General features: G+C 42.9%; 1 protein-coding gene across 2 annotated transcripts in view; it reads left to right on the top strand.

The window, feature by feature from the left end:
* itga9 (integrin, alpha 9) overlaps positions 1-20,202 on the top strand; it is a 48,327-nt gene extending 28,125 nt beyond the window's left edge. For both annotated transcript variants that reach the window (XM_071527401.1, XM_071527402.1), the window contains exons 16-28: positions 3,428-3,580; positions 5,023-5,099; positions 5,608-5,755; positions 9,278-9,364; positions 9,652-9,731; positions 10,271-10,354; positions 10,874-10,982; positions 11,098-11,205; positions 12,582-12,707; positions 12,882-13,001; positions 13,106-13,201; positions 16,468-16,587; positions 17,595-20,202. In XM_071527401.1, coding sequence (XP_071383502.1) covers positions 3,428-3,580; positions 5,023-5,099; positions 5,608-5,755; positions 9,278-9,364; positions 9,652-9,731; positions 10,271-10,354; positions 10,874-10,982; positions 11,098-11,205; positions 12,582-12,707; positions 12,882-13,001; positions 13,106-13,201; positions 16,468-16,587; positions 17,595-17,693 — 1,407 coding nt within the window. In that variant the 3' untranslated portion in view covers positions 17,694-20,202. The remainder of the gene's footprint in view (positions 1-3,427; positions 3,581-5,022; positions 5,100-5,607; positions 5,756-9,277; positions 9,365-9,651; positions 9,732-10,270; positions 10,355-10,873; positions 10,983-11,097; positions 11,206-12,581; positions 12,708-12,881; positions 13,002-13,105; positions 13,202-16,467; positions 16,588-17,594) is intronic.
* Positions 20,203-25,831: the final 5,629 nt, after the last annotated feature.

Here is a 25,831-nt window from a genome sequence, read left to right as displayed (position 1 = left end):
TGTAGTTAATAAAGATTTCCCATGACCAGTCATAAGCCATATGCATGTGCATTTTACATTTGAGGGAGTGGTTTGGCTGGGAAGATGGAGAGAGGAGCTCTGGTGAGCTGCTTGTGCATCTCAGCCAAGCATGAGGCATTTAAAGTCAGGATCAGAGCCTGTGGAGCTGACATCATCCTCCCCGCACCCACTATGATGGAGCACGGAGGGGCAGCTTGGTGCGTTGCCATCTTGTTGAACAGATTAACATGTGAGCATGTGAGATCAGAGCTTGCACTGTAGTTGAGCTCTTAGGCATAGTTCAGGGTGCAATCTATAAAATAAAGTTAAACTAAATTACAGTATGCAAGCATGCCTTGTCAAATCTAATTCACCCATAGAGTACTTTAGGTTTGTTACTACTTGTTTCACAGAGCAACAAAGAACACAAGATAACAAACACATCACAGAGCTTGTGGGTGTGTGTATGCATACATTTTAGTTTGTGCATGCATGGTGTGGTTTGGGTGGATGTGTGTGAGAAACAGCAAGATAGTCCACCAGAGCAGACAGTAAATGACTGCAGAGAAGGAAAAGAAGGGGAAAGAATGGCTGGTAAGGTGGGAGTTGCGGTCGATCGTAAGCCGCACTAAATAAATGGGTCTTGAATCTGGACATAAACACTGAGATAATATGTTGGCAGTAGCCTTGTTCCAATGGGAGGAGGTGTTGTAGGTGAAGGCTCGGTTCCCAGCTGTTTTCTCTCAAAATACGGAGAATGACAAGCTGTCCTGCATTCTGTAAGTTGCCCGTTTCAATATGTTTATAGGGAGGAAGTGCTTATATTGAGTGTACCATTAAAGTTTGCAACTGCTGTTAAATGCAGAACTGTTAGTCAGATATTTGACAATTCACAATTTATAAGGTATGGTGGGAGCTGCTGGAAGACGGCTGCTCTCCACAGGGTTTTTAGGCTTTACAGTATGACTCCAACCATTAATAGCTAAATCTGTCCATGGGATGATGAGAGGGTTTAGAGCACTTGTGAGGTACCAGGCATCCTCCTTCAACTTCATATGTTTGGTGAGGGAAATAGACCTTTCTTTATTGGCAGTATTCTCCTCTCTATGGGTAAGTACCCATGAAGAAGAAAGAAAGAACCTATGCCATTAAGTTGTTCTGTTTTAAAACTATTTGCATGACATAAACATGTGTTGCGTCCACAGCTTTCATTATAATGAGTTTTAAATAACATAAATTCCATTCCCAGAAATGTCCTGTGTGATCTGAGAGCACAGACCCACCCTGAGGCTTTTGTGTTCAAATGAGGATTAACACAATGGCAGCCTTTGAGTGGAGAGAGTGACCTGTCACAAGCTCTCTCTTGTGAGTTTGACCGGCATGTAAGGAACAGTTGTCAGGGTTCATTCCACTCGCAAAGTTATAGGTAACAGGCAATTAACACTAGCGGGTGTCCAACTCAGCTGGAGCTCAGGAACTCTTCTGTTCCATAAATACAGGAATTAATAACAGGCCTGGGGAGGGAGTAGGTGACTGGGCCAGGGGCGGGGACTGGGACTGGGGTGGGGCGATTGGGAGCATTAATAACAGGCTAATAAAAGATTAGGCCAAGTGTTACCAATGACCTCCGGCACTTCTGAGCTGGCTGTGTGAGTCTTGGGAGTCCTCCAGTTAGTTAGCCTGTCTGTAGTCCTGTGTTTCAAACGGGAAGTGATCCTGTGTCTGCACAATAATACAGGCACTGTTTAAGAGGATTTGGAAATACTTCCTCCACACACTAGTTTAATGGAAATTCTCATGACTATGCCTATTCACTTTTACTTAAAGGTTGTTTTTAAGCATGAAATTCTGCAAAAACAACATTTCATTTTAAGAACAGGTCATTGTGTCCCCAAATTCTCACGTGGCTCATGTGGAAAATGTGAGATAAATAGAGGGAGTGCGGGGCCGAGGCTCGCTGTGCAGACCCCAGCAGTGAGGGGTCCCAGGGGGTCGGTTCACTCAGAGGGCGCTGGACAGGGGCCATTTGAAGCATTCTGCTTTAATGGCAACTGAGGATTTTGCCAGCCCCTTACATGGTATACCACCACTTGTCACGCACTGAGCACAACATTGTTCATGTTACCTCCCAGCTGAACAGACGCATTACTAGAACAACACAGTCTCTATAAGACCAATGAGGCATGGATTGCAGTCCAATGATGGATGGGAGGTTGACCTCTGCTGTGTCTGTGCTACTGAGCCTTATCATTGGCCAATTGTAGTGTGGGAACTTGCACTTTAACTTTGTCATTTTCAATTGTGGTAGCTCCAATGGACAGGAGTAAAGGTCTTCTTAAAATAATGACGGAAAATCACTGAAAATCTACTGATCTGGCCAGTAAACCCATTTGTTTATGGGTGTGCGGCACTGTTTCCCAAAGGAGTCGCAAACCGTCTGTGTTTTTGTCTATTCATGTCCTGCACATAACCTAACTTTTCCCCTTTCCTGCTATAACTCTCTCACTGCTGCTAGGTAGGGAGAGGCCTGATGTGTTCAAACCCCAGACCGGCTCTATACGCCTGCTGGAGGGAAGGGGATGGGTGGGTGGACGTCGGAAAACTTTGTGATAATGGGCAAAGAGAGAAAGTGCAAAAGAAAGAGTGGCCTAAGTGACCACCGGAAAACACAGAGAAGCCCCTGTGTTTACATTATGGGTTTGGCTCCATGTTGGCAGAAATCAGTTGGGGAGAGAGACACTAGTTGCCTCTGGAGCTTGTGCGTGTTTTTGCTGCGGGTTTGGAGACACTGAGATCAGACCGACCAAGCCGCCTTCAAAGAGCTGAATGTACTTTAATGGACAGGAGAGATGAAAAAGCAACATTAATATCTGCTTTTCCCATGTACGCCTTCCAGCACTATCCTCTAATGAAGACATGGGATTTGATCACATTTAGCTCTCTGTTTTCATTCAGTCTTCATTGTTTCCAAGTCTGGTGCCAAATGAAACAGTTCTTTTGCGGTTTTAGATTGTATAGCCAGAAACAAAAATATATCTCTTAGAGGCAATGCCAGCAGGTTATTACAAAACTGATTACCAAGTCTTTTGGAGGTCCAGTTTACTGAAAACTTCCAGTGGTGGCCTAGGCTTTTAATTCTTTCAACAAACAAAATGAAAAGAAAAAAAAAAGATGTTTATGACAGATGAGAGAGTTTTATTTCACCTGTCCAGCGAAGCCAAGCTGCCACAACACAGACAATACTTACATCTGTATACAGCCTTCTGTTTCAACATTAGGCTCTTTGCCAGCAGGTTACAGTGAAAATATCAAGGCTGTATGATGTTTCACTGATCAACCGGCAATGTAAACAGTGTTTTTTATCCTGAATTTTAATAGATATGTGTCCATGGTATAGCAATGGCCCTGTTGTTTGTGCTCTCTGCAGAAGGATGTGAAGGAGGTGTTCACACCCATCACATTTGAGGTGGCTTACAGCTTGGGGAAGCATGTGCTGAGTGGACACCAGGACCGAGACCTGCCTGCCCTCTCCCCGGTGTTACGATGGAAGAAAGGAAACAAGGTTGCAGCGAGGAATGAGGTAAGACACGCTACCAGCCCTGATGTGATGAAAGTATGTGATGAAAGGGATTAATAAGGCTGATGGATGTGAAATCCTCAAAGGCAGGGCTTTGTAATATTTTCAGGGCTTCACATTGGCTGATTTTGTGCGGTGAAAGAATATTGTACTGAGAGATTATTTCAAATGTACCATGAAAGGCCCATTGCCAATGCCCATATTCCTATCGCTATCTCAAACATTTGGTGAAATTTAATAAAATCATTACTTGGAGAATTATTTCACAGTAGTTGGATTTGGCAGCCAAGTAAATGTAAGCCCACGAATAACCTTTCACCATTTCCAGTATTTATTGTTGAAGTTAATCTTATCTGATTACATTTTCACTTAGAAATTTACTTTCCAGTGGTTGGACCTTTATACAAAATAGATGATTCACGCTTTTAGCCACTGAAAAAAAATATTATTCTAGCCCCCAAAATTAAGCAGTCTACTCTGTTTTGAGCAAGACATTGACAGAGAGGATCAGTCACTGTTCAGGCGATACAGTGTCATTGATTGCAAAAGCACAGTGATTGACATTCTCAATATCAACTTGCTCAAATCTACTCCCATATGCCTTGAGTTCATTTAGTTCATTATTTATGTTTATTGAAAAATAATCTGTCATTACCTGTCTGAATTATACACATATCATCCTGCACTTGTATTAGGAAGTACTCCCGTGTTGGCAAGCTTCAACATTTTTTCTTTCACATTAATCTCACACTCCTCCTATCCTCCCAGGACCCACTAATGGATCGTGCCCCATAGTTTGAAGATGACTAGTCTAACATAACAATTGGCCATTTTCAACAAATTCAGGTCTTCATATAGTTCATTTCCTGAATTGATTGGGGTGAAAATGAAATTCACCACAGACCTGATATATGTAAGCAAAGTCATGTCTTCCCCTGTACCAGGGAAGGAATGTAGGAAATAGCCCAAATTGAGGTTATAATGATTTGGTGTTGGTTACCAGCTTGGTATTGGCTGTGTTAGCTTTTCTTGAGTGGAATCCAGAAGACTGATTCATTTGTTTTCTTTGCACCCACCTCTAACCTGCCCCACATGTGTTTCCCCAATGCATGCGCTTCTTGAGAAGTGGGGGATTAGCATCTTTCAGCACTTCCCGAATCCATTTATCTGAAATTCAACAACGTTACTTGCGACTTGACCACTAGACTTAAGCTTCCTTTCATGATTTAGCCTCAAACCAAAGACCATCCTTGGTCTGATTAAAAGAGAGATCAGAAAGAGATCAGATATAGTAAAGACCCCGGCCTTCCTGGATAAATGTCTACTGGATCCAGTCCATCATTCCAACAACGACACAACGCTGCCCCCTAGGCTGAGTATTGTGTTCAGGTCCATGGACACCATGAGGTCGTATGAACTGTGTGCTGTACTGTTTCCTCTCCCAGACATGGTTTGAGAAGAACTGCCTGTCAGACGACTGTGCTGCAGACCTGCGGCTTCATGGGAAGCTGTTGCTTTCTGGGTAAATCTCTCTCCTTCACAGTTTGGCTAGTTCATTCGTTTATATTGCCATTACTTCTCTGTCTTGGCCATTGCTCCCCACTCTGAGGAAGTAAGCTGACGTCATAGGCATTAGGCCATGTGGGTGTGGACAGTGGAACCATGACGCATGTTTGGCTCCAAAGACCTGGAGGATGTCCATATATTTTCCATATTTAGGGAGTTCCTTCTCTTTTTGTTGTATATCTTTGGCTGTCTACATTTGCTAACAAAAGTATACAGTTTATGTCTGTCACGATAAGCAGCAGTCATCTATTATATATTTTTTTCTATGAAAAGAAACAAATAATTTTTTGAGTGGCCACTCCTGTATAGGTCCCAAATGTTAACTTTAAATTTCAAAATAAAACAAACTCTGATGTGTCTTTACTGTAAATCCTTGCTTACTGCTTCTCCTGTGGCAGCATACAGATGTTCTAAGCAGTGTGTTCATTCACTGAAATACATTGTGTGCTGCATGTTCCCATCAGATTGTACAGTAAGCCCCACTTGGCCCTTGGAGGGGTGAAGAACATCTCTTTGAACCTGACTATCTCTAACGCTGGAGATGACGCCTATGACACCAACATCTACTTTAACTTCTCCAGGGAAGTGTTCTACATCAACTTCTGGCAGAAGGTCTGTTCAAGTATCTGTTTATTTACTCTGGTGCTCATGTTTATTTCTAAAGTCAGTTCAGTTGTTGTTGTTTTGATGCAGTAAAGATGTGGATCGCGTACAAGTCAATCACTGAAAAGACAGACTGGTGAAATAGCTTCTAACAGCGTGTCAGGAGAGCAGTCTAAACAATGAAGCATCGGAAAAGGCAGACCTGCTTACAGACAGATAGACTTAACTTTCCCTGCGCTGTGTAGGCAGCTCAACAGATGAAAGGTTAAAGGCGAGGAAGAGGAGGAGAGCCCTAGCAGCGGCGGCAACAGCTGTCCCGTCTCAGAGGAGCGCTCCTCTGGCTGACCTGTCACATGCTTTTCTGACTCATTCAACACAGACCCACATGTCAGCGTCAGGATAGGAACTGTGTGCAAAGTGTGCATGCATGAGAATAAATCAAATCGCACATATCTCATATTCCCACACCCCTTGACCTATATACCATTCAAATCCCCATTATACGCTGGGTAATAAAATAAAAAACGTACAGGGCCACACTTAAAAGCGGGAATACAGGTTTGTGAAGTGAGGATATTGACTGAGCTTGGCTCAGGCACGGCTTGCACCTACTCCTCACCTAATCACAGTCTCTAACAGAAAATGATTTCCCCCTACTCTTACTGTTAAGGAAATACAGTATCTTCCTACTGCCGGCCCACATTGAACATCAGAGATTTTCCTTGAGGCTGTGCGTGGATGGATTTCACAGAGGATGGTTACGTTGGCTGGGAGTGAAGTGGCCAGCTCTGCCTCTGCTCTGTGTCTGCTCGCTCAATTGTAGTAGTGAAGAGACCAGCAGATCCAGTCATACCTGACAGAGAGAGAGAGAGAGAAAGAGAGAGGGAGAGAGAGAGAGAGAGAGAGAGACGCCACGTCAGACACAGCACCCTGACAAATAAAGTAGAAGGGACAGCATGTATCAGGAAGACTTTTTCCCTCATAATGGACCTTTATGTTTATCCTTCCACAGTGTTTTGTGCCTCTGTGGTTGATAAGACCATCTCTGTGAAGCACACACCCTATGGCTTGATTTAAAAGGGTTAGGTTTAGGGTTAGGGTCCCAACATATGTGATATTGAATTTAAATAGAATCTGTGTTTTGGGCAAATATTACAAAAATAGTGTTTCAGTTTCAGTTTCACGACTAATCTAATGAGCTAGGTTGACATTAAGTATCGGTTTACCGGTAGCCACAGAGCCTCCTATTGTTTGGTAACCAGATGAGTCAGGGTGGCCAGCTGCACAAAGGGAACCGGAAGCGAGCAATATTAAAACGTGACAAAGGAGCCACCGAGCGGCCTTGCTACTGGATGCTGTGCGAGACGTTTCTAATTACCTTTACTCCTAGAGAAGCCCAAGGTGTTGATATGACCCGCTTTTTTGCAAAGTTAAGGTCAGCTCCTAATCCTCCCCCGAGGCTCTTTCTCCAGCGAAGGAAGCTTGAACTTGTGCTCCCCGCGTGTTTAAGAGCGAGGTCTGTTATCTCCTTGTTGTTCTTGCAACACAAGCTGTCTGAAAGCTGTGGAGGTGAATTGGTTTCAGGAGCTCCCTCTGCACTCCCATGGGAGTCAGAGACCGCTGCACTGGCTTCTGTTTTTTTTTTGTTTCGTGTTTTTTTACCCCTATGAAACATTGAAGGAGTCAGTTGTAGTTACTTCTCCTGAGGGGCCAGAGCTATGGCAGACATTATTTTTTTCCCCATTGCATTTGTGATGGTTCAGCAGTTGGAACAGCTGAGTGTTGTGGTGAAAAGTCCAAAAATTTGGAATGTGAGAGAGAAAAGTGTGAACCTGTGAATTTCTGTGGTACTTAAACCTAAGAATCTATGAATCACTGATTTTCATGGCCGTGAAGTACGTCCTTGCACATGCTGTGAAAAGTCAGAGCTAGATCTCCTCCTTCATACTTTTGGAGGCAGTTGAAAGTAGAGGCTGACGCTGGTTTGAAAAGGTAGACTAAAGTCAAGCCAAATGTACAAACACTGGAGTAGATAGAGACGTTAAGAGACACACAGCACATGTAGAAAACCTCCTGTGTATTGTCATTCCCACTGTGCTTCTCCACTGGAGGCTTCTGCTGACACTAAAGCAGGGTAAACAAACCCGGTGATATTTAATGGGCCTGCCATTTGTGCAAATCCCAACATGTATTTGTTCCTGATGGAGAAAGACCAGAGAAAGCAAGCGAGAGCGAGAAAGTGAAGGAGTGCTGAACAAACAGACTAAGGTCGCTTTTCTCCCCATGGAGGCACGACACGCCATATGTCTGAGCGCTCTGTTCTCTCTCAAGGGCTGCCAGGTGGGTGATGGGTAAACAGGCTGACTTCCCCAATCCTGCCCAGTCCCATGGGACAGGCGGTGTTTGCACAGCAGCGCTGAGGAATACAGGAAATAGAGGAAATTCCATCATTGCCAGTTGTGCTGGGGTCCCCACCCCCCGACTGGGCTCACCATAGTATCCATGCAAAGGGCAGCGCTGCTTATTTAAGCTGACTTAATGAAGATGGAGGGCATGGCTCCACCCCGGGCTGAAGCTGGGAAACTGCTGAATAAGGAGATCAGGAGTGTGGATGATAACTGTGGATGGATGTGTGCCTCTTAAATATGTCAGCGGACTCAACCTGCGCAGCTCTTTTCTTATCGTTTTTGGAGGTGCACAAGTGTATTAAAACGCGAGTTAAACCTGGGAAGCTGTCCATGCGTGCAAAAATGTTGCACGCATTACCTTAAGCCTCTGCTGAATGTTCCAGAAGCACTAGTCTGTCTCCTTTATCACAGAAGTTGTCGAGGTCGGTGAAGTATCTGCCCTCTTTCATGCTTCCCAGCACACACGCTCAGAAGACAGCCTTTCGGTGAACTCGCTCGAAAAGAATTCTTACTCCTCATAGGGTCAAGGCCCGAATGTTTACACAGCGCAGCCGGTGAAGCTCCATATTGTTTAGACAAGCTTCCAAACACACAGCCTGGAGGTTGTCCAATTACCCACCCGCTGAGATCTGTGTGTGCCATCACTGCTTTTTCCATTCTTCTTTTAACTTAATTTAGAGCTTCATTTAATAAATAAGAACCCGTTTATAATCATTATACTTTGATCATACTGTAAATGCGTGCGTGTGTGTGTGCACGCATGTGTGTGTGTCCATGTGTGTGTGTTATAAGCTGTAAGAGAAATTGTCATCCACCAGGGAGTATCCTGCTGCAGTTTTTTTCGCTGTTTTCTCACCATATTATAATAAATTGTTCCTTCCTTGCCATACATATACTGTAAAATAATATATGCATCTGATATTTGGATTAATTTTTCCTCCTCTTTTTGAAAGTTAACTTCTCAAATGAGAGCTCCTTGTCGCCGCCTGTGTCCTTCCCAACCATACGTCTCCTGTTTTCCCTATCTGTGTATCTTCTGTCTCCATGAGTGTCTCCCTCTCTGTCTCCAGCCTGCCTGTCTGCATCGCCCCCTCTTTACTCTCTGTCTGTCTTTCTTCTCCAGGAAGAAAAGGGCATTTCCTGTGGACTTGTTGATTTGGACTTCCTCAAATGCAGCGTGGGATTTCCGTTCATGAGAGCACAGACCAAGGTAGCTCAGACCAAAGTAGAACTAAATGCACAATGTAGGAGGCTTACTGTACATGGACCATACTTCACACTGTGGTATGTCCATTCAGGCCACAGAGTATTTATAGTTGTTGTAATCCTATGCAAGCACAGCTCATTGGGGTGCAGAACCCTCCTGCTGACTGCATTTTTGAATGGTATGAATTATGCAGCACCTTAATCTAAAATCAAACAAATAATGTTGACAGCTATTTCATGTTCATAATACTCTGAATGACACCCTGCTGCAACCTCTCTCTTTCTCTCCAGTATCATTTTGCAGTGATTTTTGACACGAGTCGACTCTCTGGGGAAAATGACACGTTGCAGTTCTTAATTCAAGCAAAAAGGTAAGCATGAAAAGTCCCATATTTTAGTGCAAACAACAGCCAACAGCCATTTGTTTGTAGTGAAAGGATGCCTATAAAGGGAGTTTAAGTATAATGGTAAAAGAGGATTATCCCCATAAATGTGCTCAACGTCATGGTATGCCTCCAATTACTCTACTGTGGTAATGCAGTAATTGTTACAGCCCCACAATAATGCCAAAGATCCTACATTTTACTGATGTAGTGTGCTGTTACACACCAAGTAGCCAATGTCAAAGAACAGCATGCATGCAGGAACTCTTGCAGTGCATGTTTGGCACTTGTCATGACTGTAGTTATATTTCCCTTAGACTGTCTCAGTATGTATACTAATGACATCATTGTCTAACCATTCTTAATGCCCCATAGAGTATATAACCGTCTGGCAAAACATCTCCATGAGGATTTTGCCAATTTTGAAAAAAACATGACGTGTCTTTCTTATGATTTTTTTTGTAGAATGGAATCCTCTATTCTTGACGTTGTTGTTATTGAATGATGTTCTTGTTCCTTGGTTATAGTGCCAACCCTGAACACAAACTCATGGACAACAGTTTGGATCTCTCCATCCCTCTGGTCCATGAGATTGACACGACCATCACTGGGTAAGACAAAGAACAAGACATACATGAACATCTACAGCGGTATAGGTTTACTATTACACAAACTTAATGCTGCATTCATGTGTTTATGTCTCATATAGAGAGACTTGGATTTGTTCGCCAGCTGTTTGCCTTTTGGAGGAGAGGGAGGGCTGTTTGGAACATATCAGCTTGAAAAGCCTTATCTCCCAACACTTTATCATAGCACCAGTTCAGAGAGAAGGGAGAGCAATGTAAAACAGCCCAGTTCTGCCAGAACTCTGACATCTGATAAAGCTGCTATGTCTGGTGTCTTTAATCTGAAGGGAGGCTTTAGGGCAAAGCTGGACAGATCTGACTCATATCACAACTACTAAGGAAAACTCCTCAGACTAACTAACAACATGACTTGGGCCAGATTCTTTTATGTAGCTTGTTTAATATTATTTCTGCGTGCATTTAAATTAAACAGTCTTTTGAAGTGTAAATAAACTGTTTGGATCTGTCATCATTTGACCCATATGCTGTGGCCTCTGTCCACAGTGTGGTGACACCTACCTCCTTTGTGTATGGAAACTCCATTGACGCCTCCCGCTTCATCCAGCTGGAAGACATGGAATGCAACTTCCAGCCTCTTAATCTCACTTTCCAGGTACTATTAGCACAGAGTATATAGGACTTTCAGTATTTATATAAGTTTCCCTGTGTATTCACTTCTGTCTTTCTCTCTCTCCATCTCTCTCTGTCTGTGTGTGATGTGGTTCCAGGCAATAAACAACGGGCCCAGCAGTCTTCCTGGCTCCACAGTGGACATCAGGATACCCAACCGCCTGGCTGGCAACGGGGCTGATATGTTCCACATCATTGACACACAGGTGGATGCCAGCAGCAGTCTATCCACATCATTTATCTGCCCAGCATCATTATTTATTAGTTTATTCACCTGCAGGCAGTCCACATTCTTTGTTCATTTATCCAGCCCACGCCTGTGGGTCTTGTTTGTCTTCATGGCACAGCTGCCTGTATCCACCTAGTAAGATACCTTTTTAAGCAACTATAATGGTACTTAACTTAAACTGTGGTATTGGCATAGGCAATTAGCATAGTGTGAGGCACCATTAAGCCAAGAAAAGTCAAAGCGAAAGTGATGATATAGCTACCAAAGCTAGCCAACCATTTTGTTTCACAACATTTTGCATTTAGATAAAGAAACACAATACTCCCACTGGGGTAAAATGTTTTCTTAACCCTTGCATTGCTCCTTTCATAGGTAGATCATGGGGGAGCTCAACCTGTTAATTGTATTTACTGTGAATGGTGGGCCTGGGCTGACTGTATCCCACCCTCCTAGAGCCCATCTGGAATCACTTTCAGGGGATCAGACAGTTTGCACGAAACGGGAATGGGACACCTGCAGAGCTGGCTACTGCCCCGTACCATCCCCATCCTGTAACCACATATCATAACTGCTGTTAACACCGTCTGTAGCCTGTGCCACAGTGGACAGTTGCACATATATATTTTATAGCGAGATATTCTTACATTTTATACAGACCTCCATTTGTTCACACATGATATACAAGTTCCTCGCTGTAGCTCCATATGTTCTAATTTTGCTGCGCAAAATCCCTCAATCTTCTTTATTTACTGTGAAAATTGGGTTCTCGTGGGGGATTTCGCCAGGTTAAAGTTAGCGCGGCCTATGAATCTTCGTAGCAGCAACTGCAGCAAAAACAACAGGACGCGAGAAAGCCAGGTGATAAAAGCTCTGTGCGGCCAGACATGCTGGGTGGTGGGAGAACAGACAATGAGGACGGCCATAGGATATTTCCACCTCCAGAGCCGCAGGTCTGGCTGAAGAGAGGGGAAAAGGGGAAGTGTTCCCTGGGGGCAGGGCAGTAAACCAGCCACCTCTAAATCACTCCATATGGGAAATCTGTCTGGGAGGGGCACCAGCCTCTTGCTGGGGGAGAGCTTCCTGTCAACCCTGGAGACACAGAACAATAGTGGGGCTGGTTTTTGGTGACAGTAGGCCTGATTGTCTCCACATTTACACTGTCAAACCCAAACGCCACAGATCCTACTATATAAACACGCCAAAGTTACAGACTAAACTCCTATTTCCCTCATCACTCACGCCACATAACCCAGTGTTCTCAACTCTATTTCTGTGATGACACCATTTGTGTTTGGTAGATAGGATTTTTTGAGTCAACGCAAGTCAACACGCTCCAACTCTGTCCTGCTTCAGGTGGCCGACGGCCGAGGGAACTGCACCCCCCACAGGAACCCGACACCCTGCACCATCCCCCAGGACAGAGAGAGCATCTTCCACACCATATTTGCCTTCTTCACCAAATCAGGACGCAGAGTCTTGGTAAATACACTGTGGCATGTCAGGGGTCACCGACAGTCGCTCCCTGTGGAGATTCTTTTCTTTTTTAGTCAGAGCAACATCTGTTTATCACACGTCTCGCACTCTCTCCCTCTCTTGCTCTTTCCCTCTCACTCTTTCTCACTCTCTCTTTCTTCTTCCTGTCTTTTTCAACAGGACTGTGACCGGCCAGGGAGAGCATGCCTAATGATCACCTGCAGTCTGGGCCCACAGTTAAAAGAGGAAGCTTTGAGTATAGATATAAAACTTCTCCTCAACACTGAAATTCTGAAAAGGGTAAGAAACATCTCATAACTTTGATCACTGAAGTCGCTTACAGGTTATTATGATCCCAAGAGTAACAATAGCCCCCTCTCTTAAAAACAACTATCTGCCCACAGGATAGTTCCTCTGTGATCCAGTTTGTGACGAGGGGCAACATGCAAGTAGATGACAGGGCCATGGAGGTGCCAAATGGCCTGCCAGAGGACATTTCTGTGAGTACACCATATGCACACAGTTTATGCACCGCATTCATGGCATTTCTGGACCCATTTTGATTGATTTTGTTTGATTGTGTATTTTTGTCACTCTCATGAATAAGTGGCAGACAATGTCACGTCATGTCAGGTTTTAGTGTCAATCCCTCAAAATCAAAAACCAAGAGCGAAAACCAATCTTTCTAGACTCACCATTTTGCACCAATGTTCAACAATCATACAGGGAGAAATTAATCATAGAAGAGGCAGATAGACCAATTTCTCCACCAACAGTAGCCTCAGTAGACCAGAATGCAATGCAGCCACAAGACACGTTGCATGTTGAGTAAGGGGCGCAGCCATGATCATAGACACACCCCATTGTTCACGAACTAGTTGGCGAGCTAGCTAGATATGCTCATCAGCCCACTTTTGATTGAGTGCAACAACTTCACACTCCTTCTCTGAGGGTTGTTAAAGGGAATTCTGGGAAACATAGGAGCTGGAGCTGGTAAGGCTTCAGTGTCTTGCTCAAGGACACTTCAGCAAGGCAGATGCTTGCTGAGGCTTGAACCCAGGCGTTCCGGCTGAAAGATGGTCTACCTACTCACTATATCACCCTGCTGCAAAAAAACATACCAATAAAAATATATATTTCTATCTTTAGATGTACAGTGCAGCACGACTGAAAGTCATATCACCATGATCTGGTTAGACATTCTTGGAGCCCATTGATGTGCTGCAGTGTGGAGTGTGTAGGGGGATGTAAGCCCAGGGAACAGCTGGGAGCTGTGGCTGTATGGCGGCAGTTCTATTGGCTGTTTTTTGGGGTCCTCAGCTGTGCTCAAGGACAGGCTCTCCTCTGAGACGGCAAGTCCCCCCCTTAGCGCTGACTGATTGAATGGACCACCAGATGGGTGGCGATGATTACACTGAGCACCCAGCATCCCCGCTCAGGGATCTCTCAACTGATGAGGTTGCTGACCAGGCCACAGCCTCCTGACCCCGGGCTCCAGAAGAACTCTGAAAAATTCAGAGCCGCCATGAATATGTCCATCCCATGCCGCTCTCTCAGCACTTAGCGAGTGTGCTGATTCCAACAGCTATACCCCCTAGGTTTTAGTAAACACAGTTACCTTGTCCCTCAGGACCCCGACTGACTAGAGTACACATTGGGAAATATAATTTGTGGTCCCCGGTTGTATTCCTCACAGCAAGCCTACTGGCTGTCAGACGAACATCAAGCTCAGTTTATTACCCGTGTCATGTAAACAAACCCACATAAATCTGTAGGACTGTGTTATAAGTATGCAAGTTACAAGTTCAGCAATGTAGGGCTAAGTTGAATGAAGCTTTCAATTCTATAACCCATAATAATTAATTAACACAACATAAACTGAGCTCAGAGAGCAAGGACCAGCAGAGCTTTCATCTTTACTGTACACGTCAGCGGCTTGGCATGCATAACAACAGTTAGATTCCAGGGCTTGGGGGTAGGGAGGAGGTGTAAATGTGGGAAAGTATTTGAGAGAGATTAATCTTCAGTTGTCCCCTTGGTTTTGTCTTGGTTTGCAGTTGGTGTCTCATGCCACAGCTTTGTATTCAAGGCCCATGAGCTGTTGTACAATGAAGCAGTTAAATTCTTGATTCAATTCTGCCTTTGTCAAAGGTTAGCACTCCTGTTTGCAATAATGCATTATTCAGGATTATCTAGTATGAGGAGTATGTATGTGCATGTGTTATTTGGGAGAATACATTATTTGTGCATTATTTGGCTTATTGCTCGTCAGGATTTAAAGATCAAACACATTACTTATTCATCATATAATTCTTATTTGATTGTGTACACAAACATGCCCATCTAGCTGCATGGAGAGGTTGTGTTACAACAAACACAAACTGTGAAAGGCATCCTTTCAATTGAACATTACATATAGGTAAAAAGAAGGGGAAAAGATACAACCTCTCCACCATCCCGTTGTTAAATATGAACAAATAGACAACTGGGGCTGAACTTTTCATAATGCAGTATTTGTTCTCCATTTAAGGCCTGAATGCTGACATTTAAGCCGGTTGAGCTGTGGTGCAGCTCAAGTAAAACCACTGTTGATTCAGTGAAGAGATGAAAGTAGTTTTGGAAATTACTCATGTAGAAGAATCAAAGAACTTCAAATAACTATTTCTAAGTACGCCCCTCTGATTGATCATTATTAACACATTATCAACGCAGCCAGGGCCATTTGGCTCATGTTAGCAGTGTTAGTATCAAATGTGGAAGGTCAAAGCCACTGTTTCACTGTGAATGACTGATGCTGTACTCAATGTCAAATAAAAGTAATTGTGAACAGCAAAAACTCCAAAAAAAATCAAAGTACTGATGCTGGAAATTAATCAACACAATAGTGTTGTTTACCGAAGTACAATAAATAGTATATTTGTAAAAGTATACTACTACCCACCTCTGTAGTTTTGCTTTCCAGTATGTTTTGGGTTAAGTCAACTTAGTTTGCTGTCAGTGACAAATTATTCAGCAGGTCACTGTTCACCCATGTCATGGGAAGAGTCTAAAGCGGTTATTTATTGTCAGAGCCTCTCGCCAAGCCTCCCAGGCTGGGCGAGATACTCTCTGAATCAGCCTCTTTGCCGAGCTGCAAGACATCAATTCCAAGAGATATGTCTCCAAACTCAAAAAGGGAGTGGATGATATATTTAAACTGCACTGATCTATAATAAATAAATACCTGCTGTTGTTATACACCTAAACCATAGATTTAAAGAGCAATGCATCAGAAACTAGTGTTCAAACTTACTGACTGTAGTTCTATGAAGTTATTGATAGGAATGATGGAAACATCATAAGACAGCTTTAGCAAATAAATAGCTGTTCTTGTCAAACAGTCTGATGCAGTGATGAGAAAAAATTTATCTTTGTAACTGAAAAACAGGAGTTAATTCATTCAATGACTTTTTGCCTAGAAGCCTAGTCATTTTGTTTGGAAAATTAGCCTAAGACTATTAAAGATATACATTTTGCATCATTATTATCAAAAAACATATTCTTCTGGCAGTGGGTAAAGCCTGGTGGTGTTTAAGGGTCTGATGCAACACACCTTGTATCAAATCTTGAGTGTTTTGATAATAGCTAAAGTAGACTTCAATAGTATGAGCCTGTGTTGTTTCAGTTTCATTGCACTGCGTCAGTAGCCTTGGATATGACGTGTGTGTGTGTCTGTGTGTATCTTTGAGTGTGACTGTCTGACTGACAGAGTGTTTCTGTGTTTCAGCTGGTCTTCGAGGCTCTCCACAGTCAGGAGCCGAGGGGTTACGTAGTTGGCTGGATCATCGCCATCAGTCTACTGGTGGGAATCCTCATCTTTCTGCTGTTAGCTGTGCTACTCTGGAAGGTAAACCTGCACATGTACACCTGTGTGCAAGCATACAGACACATTTATACACTGTAATCTATTGTGAACCCTGTGGTCATGTCAGTCTCTATTAATGTTAGCCAACATCCCCTCCCCTCACTGGCTCACAAAGCTTATTTCATGGTTTGTCGCAATAGAGTTTTGTTAGAAAAATGCTGTTATGCTGAAGCAATGGCAGTAAACAAATGCCATTGGGCAATTCTCATGGACTCATGTCGTTGCCAGAATCACCAAGATCAAGCTCTGGTTAGACCTCAGTACTTTAGACCAGCCTTTAACAGCCCATGCAAAGGACAAATCAAAGACTGGACAATAATTCACACCATACCACTCACATGAAAGCAGAATCATTAAGGGAAACGGCAATTATGCTGATGTCCAGAGGCCCTGTTCGCACAGAACTCCTTTTCTTTTTCACTCACTTCATTTTCCACTGGGAATACCACAACTAAACCTTGGAATGTTGGTCCTGGGATACGTTTCCCCCCTTTCCCCAAGTCCTTGGATCTTGCCAAAATAAACCCCACTTACAAGAGCAGCACATGTCCTGTATTGCTCTTTTCAGGAAATGCCTGAGGAGAGCAGAGGTCTGTATCAATAAACTATAGTAGTCAAATGCAGATAAATGAATGGAGTCACAGGGAGAGAGGTATCATCTCAGTTTTGCTGACACTCGCTGCTTTCTCACAGTAGTGCGCTCTTTGTTTAGATACACACCATGGATCTTCTGCCCTCTCCATCTGTCTCCTTCTCTATTTATTTCACCTATGATCCCCTCTAAATACACGTCATAACTCAGTGAAATGTAAATCTTTAACACAAGATTACCTACTCTTTACTCCAAAAAGAAACAACACATTTCTTTAGGGTAAAACTGCTGTTGTTCATCCATCCCTTACTGAATGCAGCTCATACTGCTGACCCCAGGTATAGTTTACAAACCCCTGACCCTGAGTACAAGCGTTGTTCCTCTCTCTCCTTTACAGATGGGTTTCTTCCGTCGGCGCTACAGAGAGATCATTGAGGCTGAGAAGAACAGGAAGGACAGCGATGAAAGCTGGGATTGGGTGGAAAAGAACCACTGAGAGTTTGCGGCGGGGCCCCAGAGGAGCCGGTGAGATTAGGGATTGGGTCAGGAAGGATCCAATGGCGCGGGGTCTCGCGGCCCAGCCACCCCAGCGGGACCGGGCCCTTCGGTCTTCCATATGTGGAAGAGAAGAATATTCTCCATATTTTTTGGAGACTTGATATTTTTTTGTGGGTGGGGGTCTAGGAAACAGACTTCTGAGGTGACAACGTGGCTTGCCAGAGGACACTTGCTGTGGAATTCAATCAATCTCAACGGAGGTAACTCCCAGCCAGCGGAGTGGAACTGTTGATGGAGACTGACATCCGTATGGGGATGTGGAAACGGCATGAATACTAGCGGACAACAAAACCCTCAGGGCTGTGTTAGATAGCAAATTTATTTTTATACATACAGTATAAGCCATATTGTATAAATCTGGGCTTCGAGAGGAGTTGGGTTATTGAAGGCCATTATAAAAATACTGTATCTACAGTATGTTTTCCTAAAAGCACTGATGTTTGATAAGAATGAATGCCTTGGCTCCGTTGCTTTACTTTTAGTCCAAAGATATGTCATGTATAGTATATGATTGGAGTCAGTTTGTATATTCAGTTCTTCCTGGGAGTGAAAGATTATATCTTTTCTGTCCTATTTCCGGCTTATGAATATCTCTTTTACACATCTGCCCCTCCCTCTCACAGATAATAGGCCAGAGAAAATTCTTTGACACCCACACACACACTGAATTAAAAGCTGTGCCCTTATGTCATCCACTAGTATTGTCAAAATGGTCTCAGGACCCAGCAAAAGCGCTCTGCGAGGTCATGAGGACTTAGTTCAGGATGTGGTTGTCAACAGCGCTGCAGAGTAATCTATTTACACTTTATGTGCCGTGTTTCCTTTATTATCCACGCCTGAAACTTATGCAGAGGGCAGGTAGTAAATTGGTCTGTAAGCCACCATTCACTCTTCTAAGCTTTGTGACTTTCCAACATAAGCATTCCATTTGTTATGGTTTAGCTTTTACCCTAGTTGTTTGTAGGTGACGTAAGTGGATATAACATCATCGGATTGGACGAATTTGAATTTTAGTTTTCCCAGTATCTTAAAATGCTTTGAATCAAGAAATGATTTAAAAGTGCAATGTGCAGGTGGATCAAATTGTCAAAAGCTGCTTTTGCGAGGAGCTATTGCTCAGGTATACAGCTGACTTCAGTGACAAACCTGTTGTTTTTTTTAGATGGGCTCCAGAAACTTACCAGGTTCCACAGCAGTCTAGATGTTTTAGTGGACTTTGGTGTTAATCCTCGTGATATGGGACATGATTTTCTATCCGTAATCATTCTAATATCTGATCATGATCTATTTCTTTTCCATAGCCTTCACCTAAATCATCCATCTTTAATTTTATTATGTTATTAGGCAGTAAGTTTTAGAAGGAAATATGAGCTTTACTCTCCACGGCCAGATGAAAGTCTGCGATGGGAGTCTACCTACAGCCATTTACAGGGGCCCATGGCATGAGTAATGCCCTAAAAATAGGTGGGAATGTGCTGCACTCAATCACTACACATAAACTAGCTCTTTGGGGCTCATGGGAAAAGCCCATTTTAAGTCAACATGTAGGAATGTTTTGCGCCCTGAAAATCTGCCACCATTAAAGTACATGCAAGCTCCTCAGCAAAGAACTCAATCAGTTTTGACCCTAAATGTTCTTATGTTTCTTTTCAAATGCTCGCTTTGATTAGACTTTTAAATGCAGTGTATGAAATTTCATATAAAATGCCCCTGAAGCTGTTATATGCATTTGAAGAGTTTCATTCCAAAATGAGATATCCAATGAGATGATTGCTAACATGGAAATAAAACTCAATAGAACTTATTGTTGAAATTATATGCTAACTAAAGACTGTGTGTCAATAGTAAAAAATTTAGATGAGGTATAGTTTTTGAAGCATTTAGCAATGACCATCAGCTGACAGTTCAGTTTCAAAAATTTTGAAAAATGGATATAGAGCATTTTGGGATGAAACCCTTCACTTACTTTCTTTTGAAATGGACCGGCGTCAGATTTGAATGTGCAATGCCAAAGAACAAGAACTACAGTATATTTTAAGTGTTCTTAATGTGTTTCTCAGTTTCTCTTGGAACAACAAAAAGATGTAAGACTTCAGTGCTAAGACACTTTATGGCTCACTATGATTGCTTGGCTCTCTATCATGCTGTATGAATCTTTTATTGATCAGACACACTTTATTTCACCAATTAATTTCACTGGCATGGCATATACTGTACACATTCACATCTTCCCTCTGCACCTGTAAACGTTATGCTATAGATGTATGCAGAGAAACCAACACTTGACATTTTTGGTAAATTTTAACTGTGATGGTTATATTTTTGTTTGTATGTATGTCATCACCGGTATCACACTTAGGTATTTGGGGATTTGTTCTGAATATACTACTGTCACTGAATATCATTTGCATTAGAGTGTGCTATATGTTTGATGTTTAAACTCATGTTCAAGCTGTATATTTATCTGTTGATAAATTTTAGAATGAAATTTCTGGTGTTGTATGCTGTTTTTATCAAGAAACTTCCAGTGTGGCTGTCTTCCTCGTCTTTTTGAGGTGTGCGGCGCACTCTGCTGGTTGGCTTGCTCTCCTCTTGCTGTCGGTACAGGCAAAAACACGTGGAAGGACATGGAAAACTCAAAACTACATATTCAAAGATCCTGCATCACTCTTTAGGGCATAATTGCACAAATCTATATACTGATGGGTAGTGTACCTGACATCAATGCACAAACACTTTAATTTTAAGGCTGCATCTTTCCATTCTTTACATATATTCTCTCTGCAGGGACACTGCCACTGTAGGTTTGCATGCACATGAATATGACTAGGAGGAGAAAGCCAGCTAATGACTCTGTACAACAATGTGGATTATGTGTGTGGGTCATCTGACACCGGTTGCCATGAAACACTGACATCAAGCATGTGGCTTCTCCCTAGAGTACAATGAATTATTAATACAAATAGACAAACTACCACAGTGAATACAGCAAGACCACTACAATACAGAGAGCTGTTCTGTTGACAGCAGAGAATTACTCTGCCAATAATGTCTTCTCTACTGGATCATGGTTTGATAAGGACTGCGGCAGTGGAGCAGGTGGTAGCGCCAATTGCAGGTCATTTATGCCACTTGGTTCTGCTGTGTGAGAATGCAGAGGAGCCTGAGCAGTTTGCCCAGCTGGAGGGGGCAGCACAGGCTGTGGCTAAAGCAACCAGGAACATGGCAGCAGTGGCCTCCAGGTATGTGCTGTGGGGTTTGCTGAGGGAAAGCAGAATTAACATTTATCACGTACTGCACAAAACTGTATATAAAGGTTGCTACCTCACGTTTCAATGTGCTGATTTAATTTATTTAACCGAATGACGTGTAATACATTATCAGATGAACACCAGACTCTTATTTATTTCCAGGCAAGTAAGCGAGACAGAGGATGAAGTTATGCTCATGGAGATGTCCTCCCTGTTAGAGTCAGTGACTGTGTCTGGACAGCATGTGTTGCTGGCAGCCCAGAAGCTAAGCATCCAGCCCAGTCTGACTGAGCACAGAGAGGAACTTTTCACTGCTACACAAAACGTCTTGCTGGGAGTAGTCAAAGTACAGTATGATTTTTTTTTTCTCCTGGTCAAAGAGGTAGCTGCAAATGTGTTACAAACAGTGTCATACAATATAAAATATTATACATGAAAAAAAGATAAACAAAGACAGGGAGAAATAGTGTTGCTGTCCAGGTAGTAACTGATTTAAAGCACTGAAAAATTCCAATATATTCATCATCCACAGCTGTAACAACTCCTTTTTACTTAAAGAAAGGAATGATTTCCTTAAATGGGAATAGCACTTAATGAGTTCACATACAGTATGTTATCCCTGTGGTCTAGGATTCAATAAGTATTTGTGAAGATGAACATTTCTCTCCAATGCTAGCTAAGTAGAACTCAAATCTGTAATGTCATGATTTAATGATATATATATATATGTGACATGATCATGTACAGCCTGGAGTTGCACCATTGACAACAAATGAGACTGTGGACATGCAGAATATATGTCTGAACTATTACATGCAACATATCTGTAATTCATGATGGGGGATTACATCAATTATCAGTTCTAAACTAGAAATAGGACCCAGAAAATTACCTTAGGTACTGACACAGTCATTTCTTTTACAACTTTTACAAGGAGCTCTACAGTGGTACAACATCACAGATGTGTGACAAACTCTTCTTTCTTGCTTCTGGTTATGGAAAATATTCACTAAATCTGCCAAAACTGTCTTAAGGCATAGAAGTATCATATTTGAATACTGTAATCTAGTGTAATTCTCATTTAAATCTTTCTGCAGGCAATAGCTATTCCATTCAGAGCAGACAGATTGCATCAAAGCTTTCTTTCCCATCGCTGTTCCAGCTTTGGGGAGAAGCTTGTGACCTCAGTTTAAACCCATAAAGATTATGATTATGATTATGTATTTGTATTATATTATGTGCTTATATTGCAATAGAAATTATATAACTAGTAATGTAAATAAATAAATAACTACTGCATGAATATGTTTTAATACATAGATAACCATTTAATATGCATACACACCTAGATTTTTAAGTTCTGCATCCAGTTATATAATTGGTTCAATAACTATGCAATATTCAGTACACAACAATGTGGAAAAAGCACAAGAAAATGTCTGGCAACAGTAGCATGGTGATCTTCTCTGTCTCTATGCCCCATAGGTCCTATTAGTGGATGATGATGCTACTGTTAGGAAGATATTATCTGCTGCTGACTGGGTTTTGGAGTGCCTCTCTGAGCTGGGTTCCTCCCTGGACATCAAGTCCCTGCTCAAGTCCTTCCAGGTGTTTTCTGATGCTCTGCTTCTCCTCAACAACCTGACAGTGGAGAGAGCAAATTCCTTACAAGATCCCAGACAAACAAAACGTCTACTTGACTCTCTGGAGACCCTGAAGAAGTGCATCTCCATGCTGCACACTTCTATGTGCACAACCATCAAACACCCTGCTAGCAAGCAGGCCCAAGAAGCCAAGAGGTACATTCTGGACAAGGTGGAGAGCACAGTGAATGACATCATCGATACCCTCAAGAGTGAAAGCCACAGAGGATCCCTGGGTCCTTGTGGGTATTATACCGGGAGGCGGAATAGTCTATTACAACTTCTTACTAGTTCTTCAATCACCTCAATCAGAGGCAGTGGCTTTGACAGCATGGTGAGAGATCTTGTGTTCCACTGCATGGTGGTGGCGAACTCTTCCCGCAGAGAGTTTCAGCAAAGAGTGGTGGGTCATTGTCGACATATCCTACAGTTCTGGTCAGACATAACGAGGATTTTAAAGTCCTCAGAGGATCCTGATAGTCCCAAGCAGTATCTAGAGAATATCTGTACTTCATTAGTGCAGCAAATACAAATGCTTGACAGAGCTTTGATGACCACTGTTCTCTATCAAGTCTTGGACACATTTCTTATAGCATCGTCCACATTTGAAGAACTGGTGAGTGTGACGAGACAGATCCTAGACGTGGAATCCTCTACAAAGTTTGATCTGGACTTTGTTCAGCCACTGCTCGAGGATTTCATATTTTGTACTGACAGAATTATACAAGTTGCAAATTTTATCTCAGCTGTGGCTATTGATGCAAAGAGTCTGGAGAATGTGGAAAACTCACGAACGTGCCTCACAAGACTCAGGGCTGGGATTGCACCTCTATCACTGGAGCTGGGTGATAATTCATTGCAAACTGTTCAAAAACTCCATGAGGCATGTCAGAGATGGGAGGAGGAGACTAGTCAGCTACAGGATGCTTTGAGTGATGTCATGGATGTTAGGGAGTTCACCAGTATTGCTATTCATGAGATGGTCAATGACCGCCATGGATGTGATGCAGCATACAGAGAGCAGAGCAATAAACTGTTTAATGAGCATGCAAATTACCTTATTTGTCACATGAGACTAGTGATTCATTCAGTGAGGAGACACTTGGACAAGAGTGATAACCCCATCTACAGGAATGGCCTCCTGGTTCTGATGAAACAGGTTCAATCATCTCTAACCACAGTGGTCGGGTCAGTCAGAGACATGCTGTTTGGTTCCAGTCTAAATGTGGAGGTATATTCTACCTTTTCTGACAGTGTTTCCATGGCAATCCAACACTTTAAAGTGCTTAGAGAGGGACTGGATGGCCAACAGCATCCACATCTCCTCAGCCCGCTGCGAGAGGACGCACGCCAGCCTGTGGACTCACATTCACCTTTACCAGTCAGTGACACTGACGAACTGGACCTGGATCATAGAGTTAGAGGCACTGATTATCTTTGTCTGGAGGTTACAGAGAGATATTTCCAAACAGAACATGAGGAGGAGCACACAGATGGAGAAACTGTAGAAGCGGAGCTGGCTCATAAATATGACAGTGATGATTTAGAGATACCAGCTGTCTTTGAACAGCCCAATCCGATCCACAAGCCTCTTGACTTTGACCTTTTACCCCTCTTATATGAAGTTGTGACTGTGACTAAAGGGAAAGATGTGACAGTCCTCAACCAAGCTTGTACTGGTGTTCTTGAGCTGTCAAACTGTTACGCTCAAGCTGCGAAGGAAGCCTCGACTATTGTTGATGCTGTTGATTGTCAGACACTGGATAACTTTAGGGCAGAACTAGTGTCACTGACTCCACTGCTTGTCCAGACAGCTCAAGAGACTGCTATGAGCTCAGGGATGAGCACAGAGAGCATCTACAAGCACAGTGCACTGTTTTCTGACCTAATCAACAACATACGGAAAGTTCTGCTGCCAGTGGCTGGAACCTGGTACCATGCTGTTTGTACAATGCTTCAAGGCAATCCACCAAATACGACAGCCACTGTTGCACAGCAACTTGGCGAAATAATGACTTTGTGTGCTGACGTGGTCCAGCTCTTGACATTGTCTGATTTAACCACACAAAGTGACAATCAAGAAAGTTTTACTGTTTTACACAACAAGTTGAACAAAGCCCAGAACAGTACGAGGCATCTGGCAGAGATCTCCAACACGCTGGAGGGTCAGGTAGATCAACTAGAGGGGCCATGTATTCTGTGGGCTCTGTCTATTCAGATTTTGTTAAATTCTCTGGATAAGATTTTGGGCACATCAACTGAAGTGAGCCTGTTGAGCCCTCAAAAACGGCTATCAGCATTGTCTGAAAACTCACTGCGAATCCAAGAGGCAGCAAGGCTAACCAGTCTAAATTGTAAAAGTGCTTACAAGGTAAAACAATTAACAGAATTCCGGGATGAACTAAAAACACTCACTGAGGCCTACCTTCAGGTTGCAGAGGATCTTAGCATATCGGCAAGTGTTCTGCAGCTCGCAAAGTCAGAATTCTTACAAAGAAAACTTTTGATCAAAATAAGAGTGCTATCTGGACATTTAAGCAAAGCAAATAAGGACTATGTTACTGCAATTGAAAATATTGTCAACATTGCCTATTTGTCAGCTGAACACTTCCGGGAGGACAAGACAGAAGATGCAGAGCAAACATTTCAAAATGCAGCACAGTTACTTTTTGAAAATGTCAAAGCTACTACCAAATGTGTTGAAGACTGCTTAAACTACATCCGCGACCCACGTGCCCGTTCTAACCTGAGGTCTATTAACGACCACCTGTCCTTTCAGATCTCTGATATAGTAAGCAGAGCTAGGCTTATGGTGGAGACACGCTGCATTTGTGACACCCTCAGTCTGGATGTTCAGATTCAGTGCTGGTCAGCAAAAGCTCACTATTTGGTAGAAGAGATCAATAAACTAGATGGGATTCACCAAGAAGCTAAAGAGCACATCAAGATTGGTTTACAGGGCAGAACACCTGAAGATATCCAAGAAGTGCTGACTACAATCCCCACTAATCTGAAAGAAGTGGAATTTCCTCCTGACACAACATTGATATCCTGGCAGAAAAGCCATACAGAAAATGTAGATGCTGCAGTGACAAATGTGAACATGTCAGCAGTGGCCAAATATGAACCTGCCCTGGGAAAACATGTAGGTACCTCACAGTTGATGAAGTTTTATAGTTCAA

The sequence above is a fragment of the Centroberyx affinis genome, unplaced genomic scaffold (genome assembly GCF_046629955.1).
Source record: "Centroberyx affinis isolate AG114_WGS23_722 - 3 ecotype Tasmania unplaced genomic scaffold, CSIRO-AGI_Caff_v1 ptg001528l_1, whole genome shotgun sequence".
Lineage (NCBI taxonomy): Eukaryota > Metazoa > Chordata > Actinopteri > Beryciformes > Berycidae > Centroberyx > Centroberyx affinis.
Note: the sequence above shows the minus strand (reverse complement) of the source record. Positions and strands in the feature narration are given on the sequence as shown.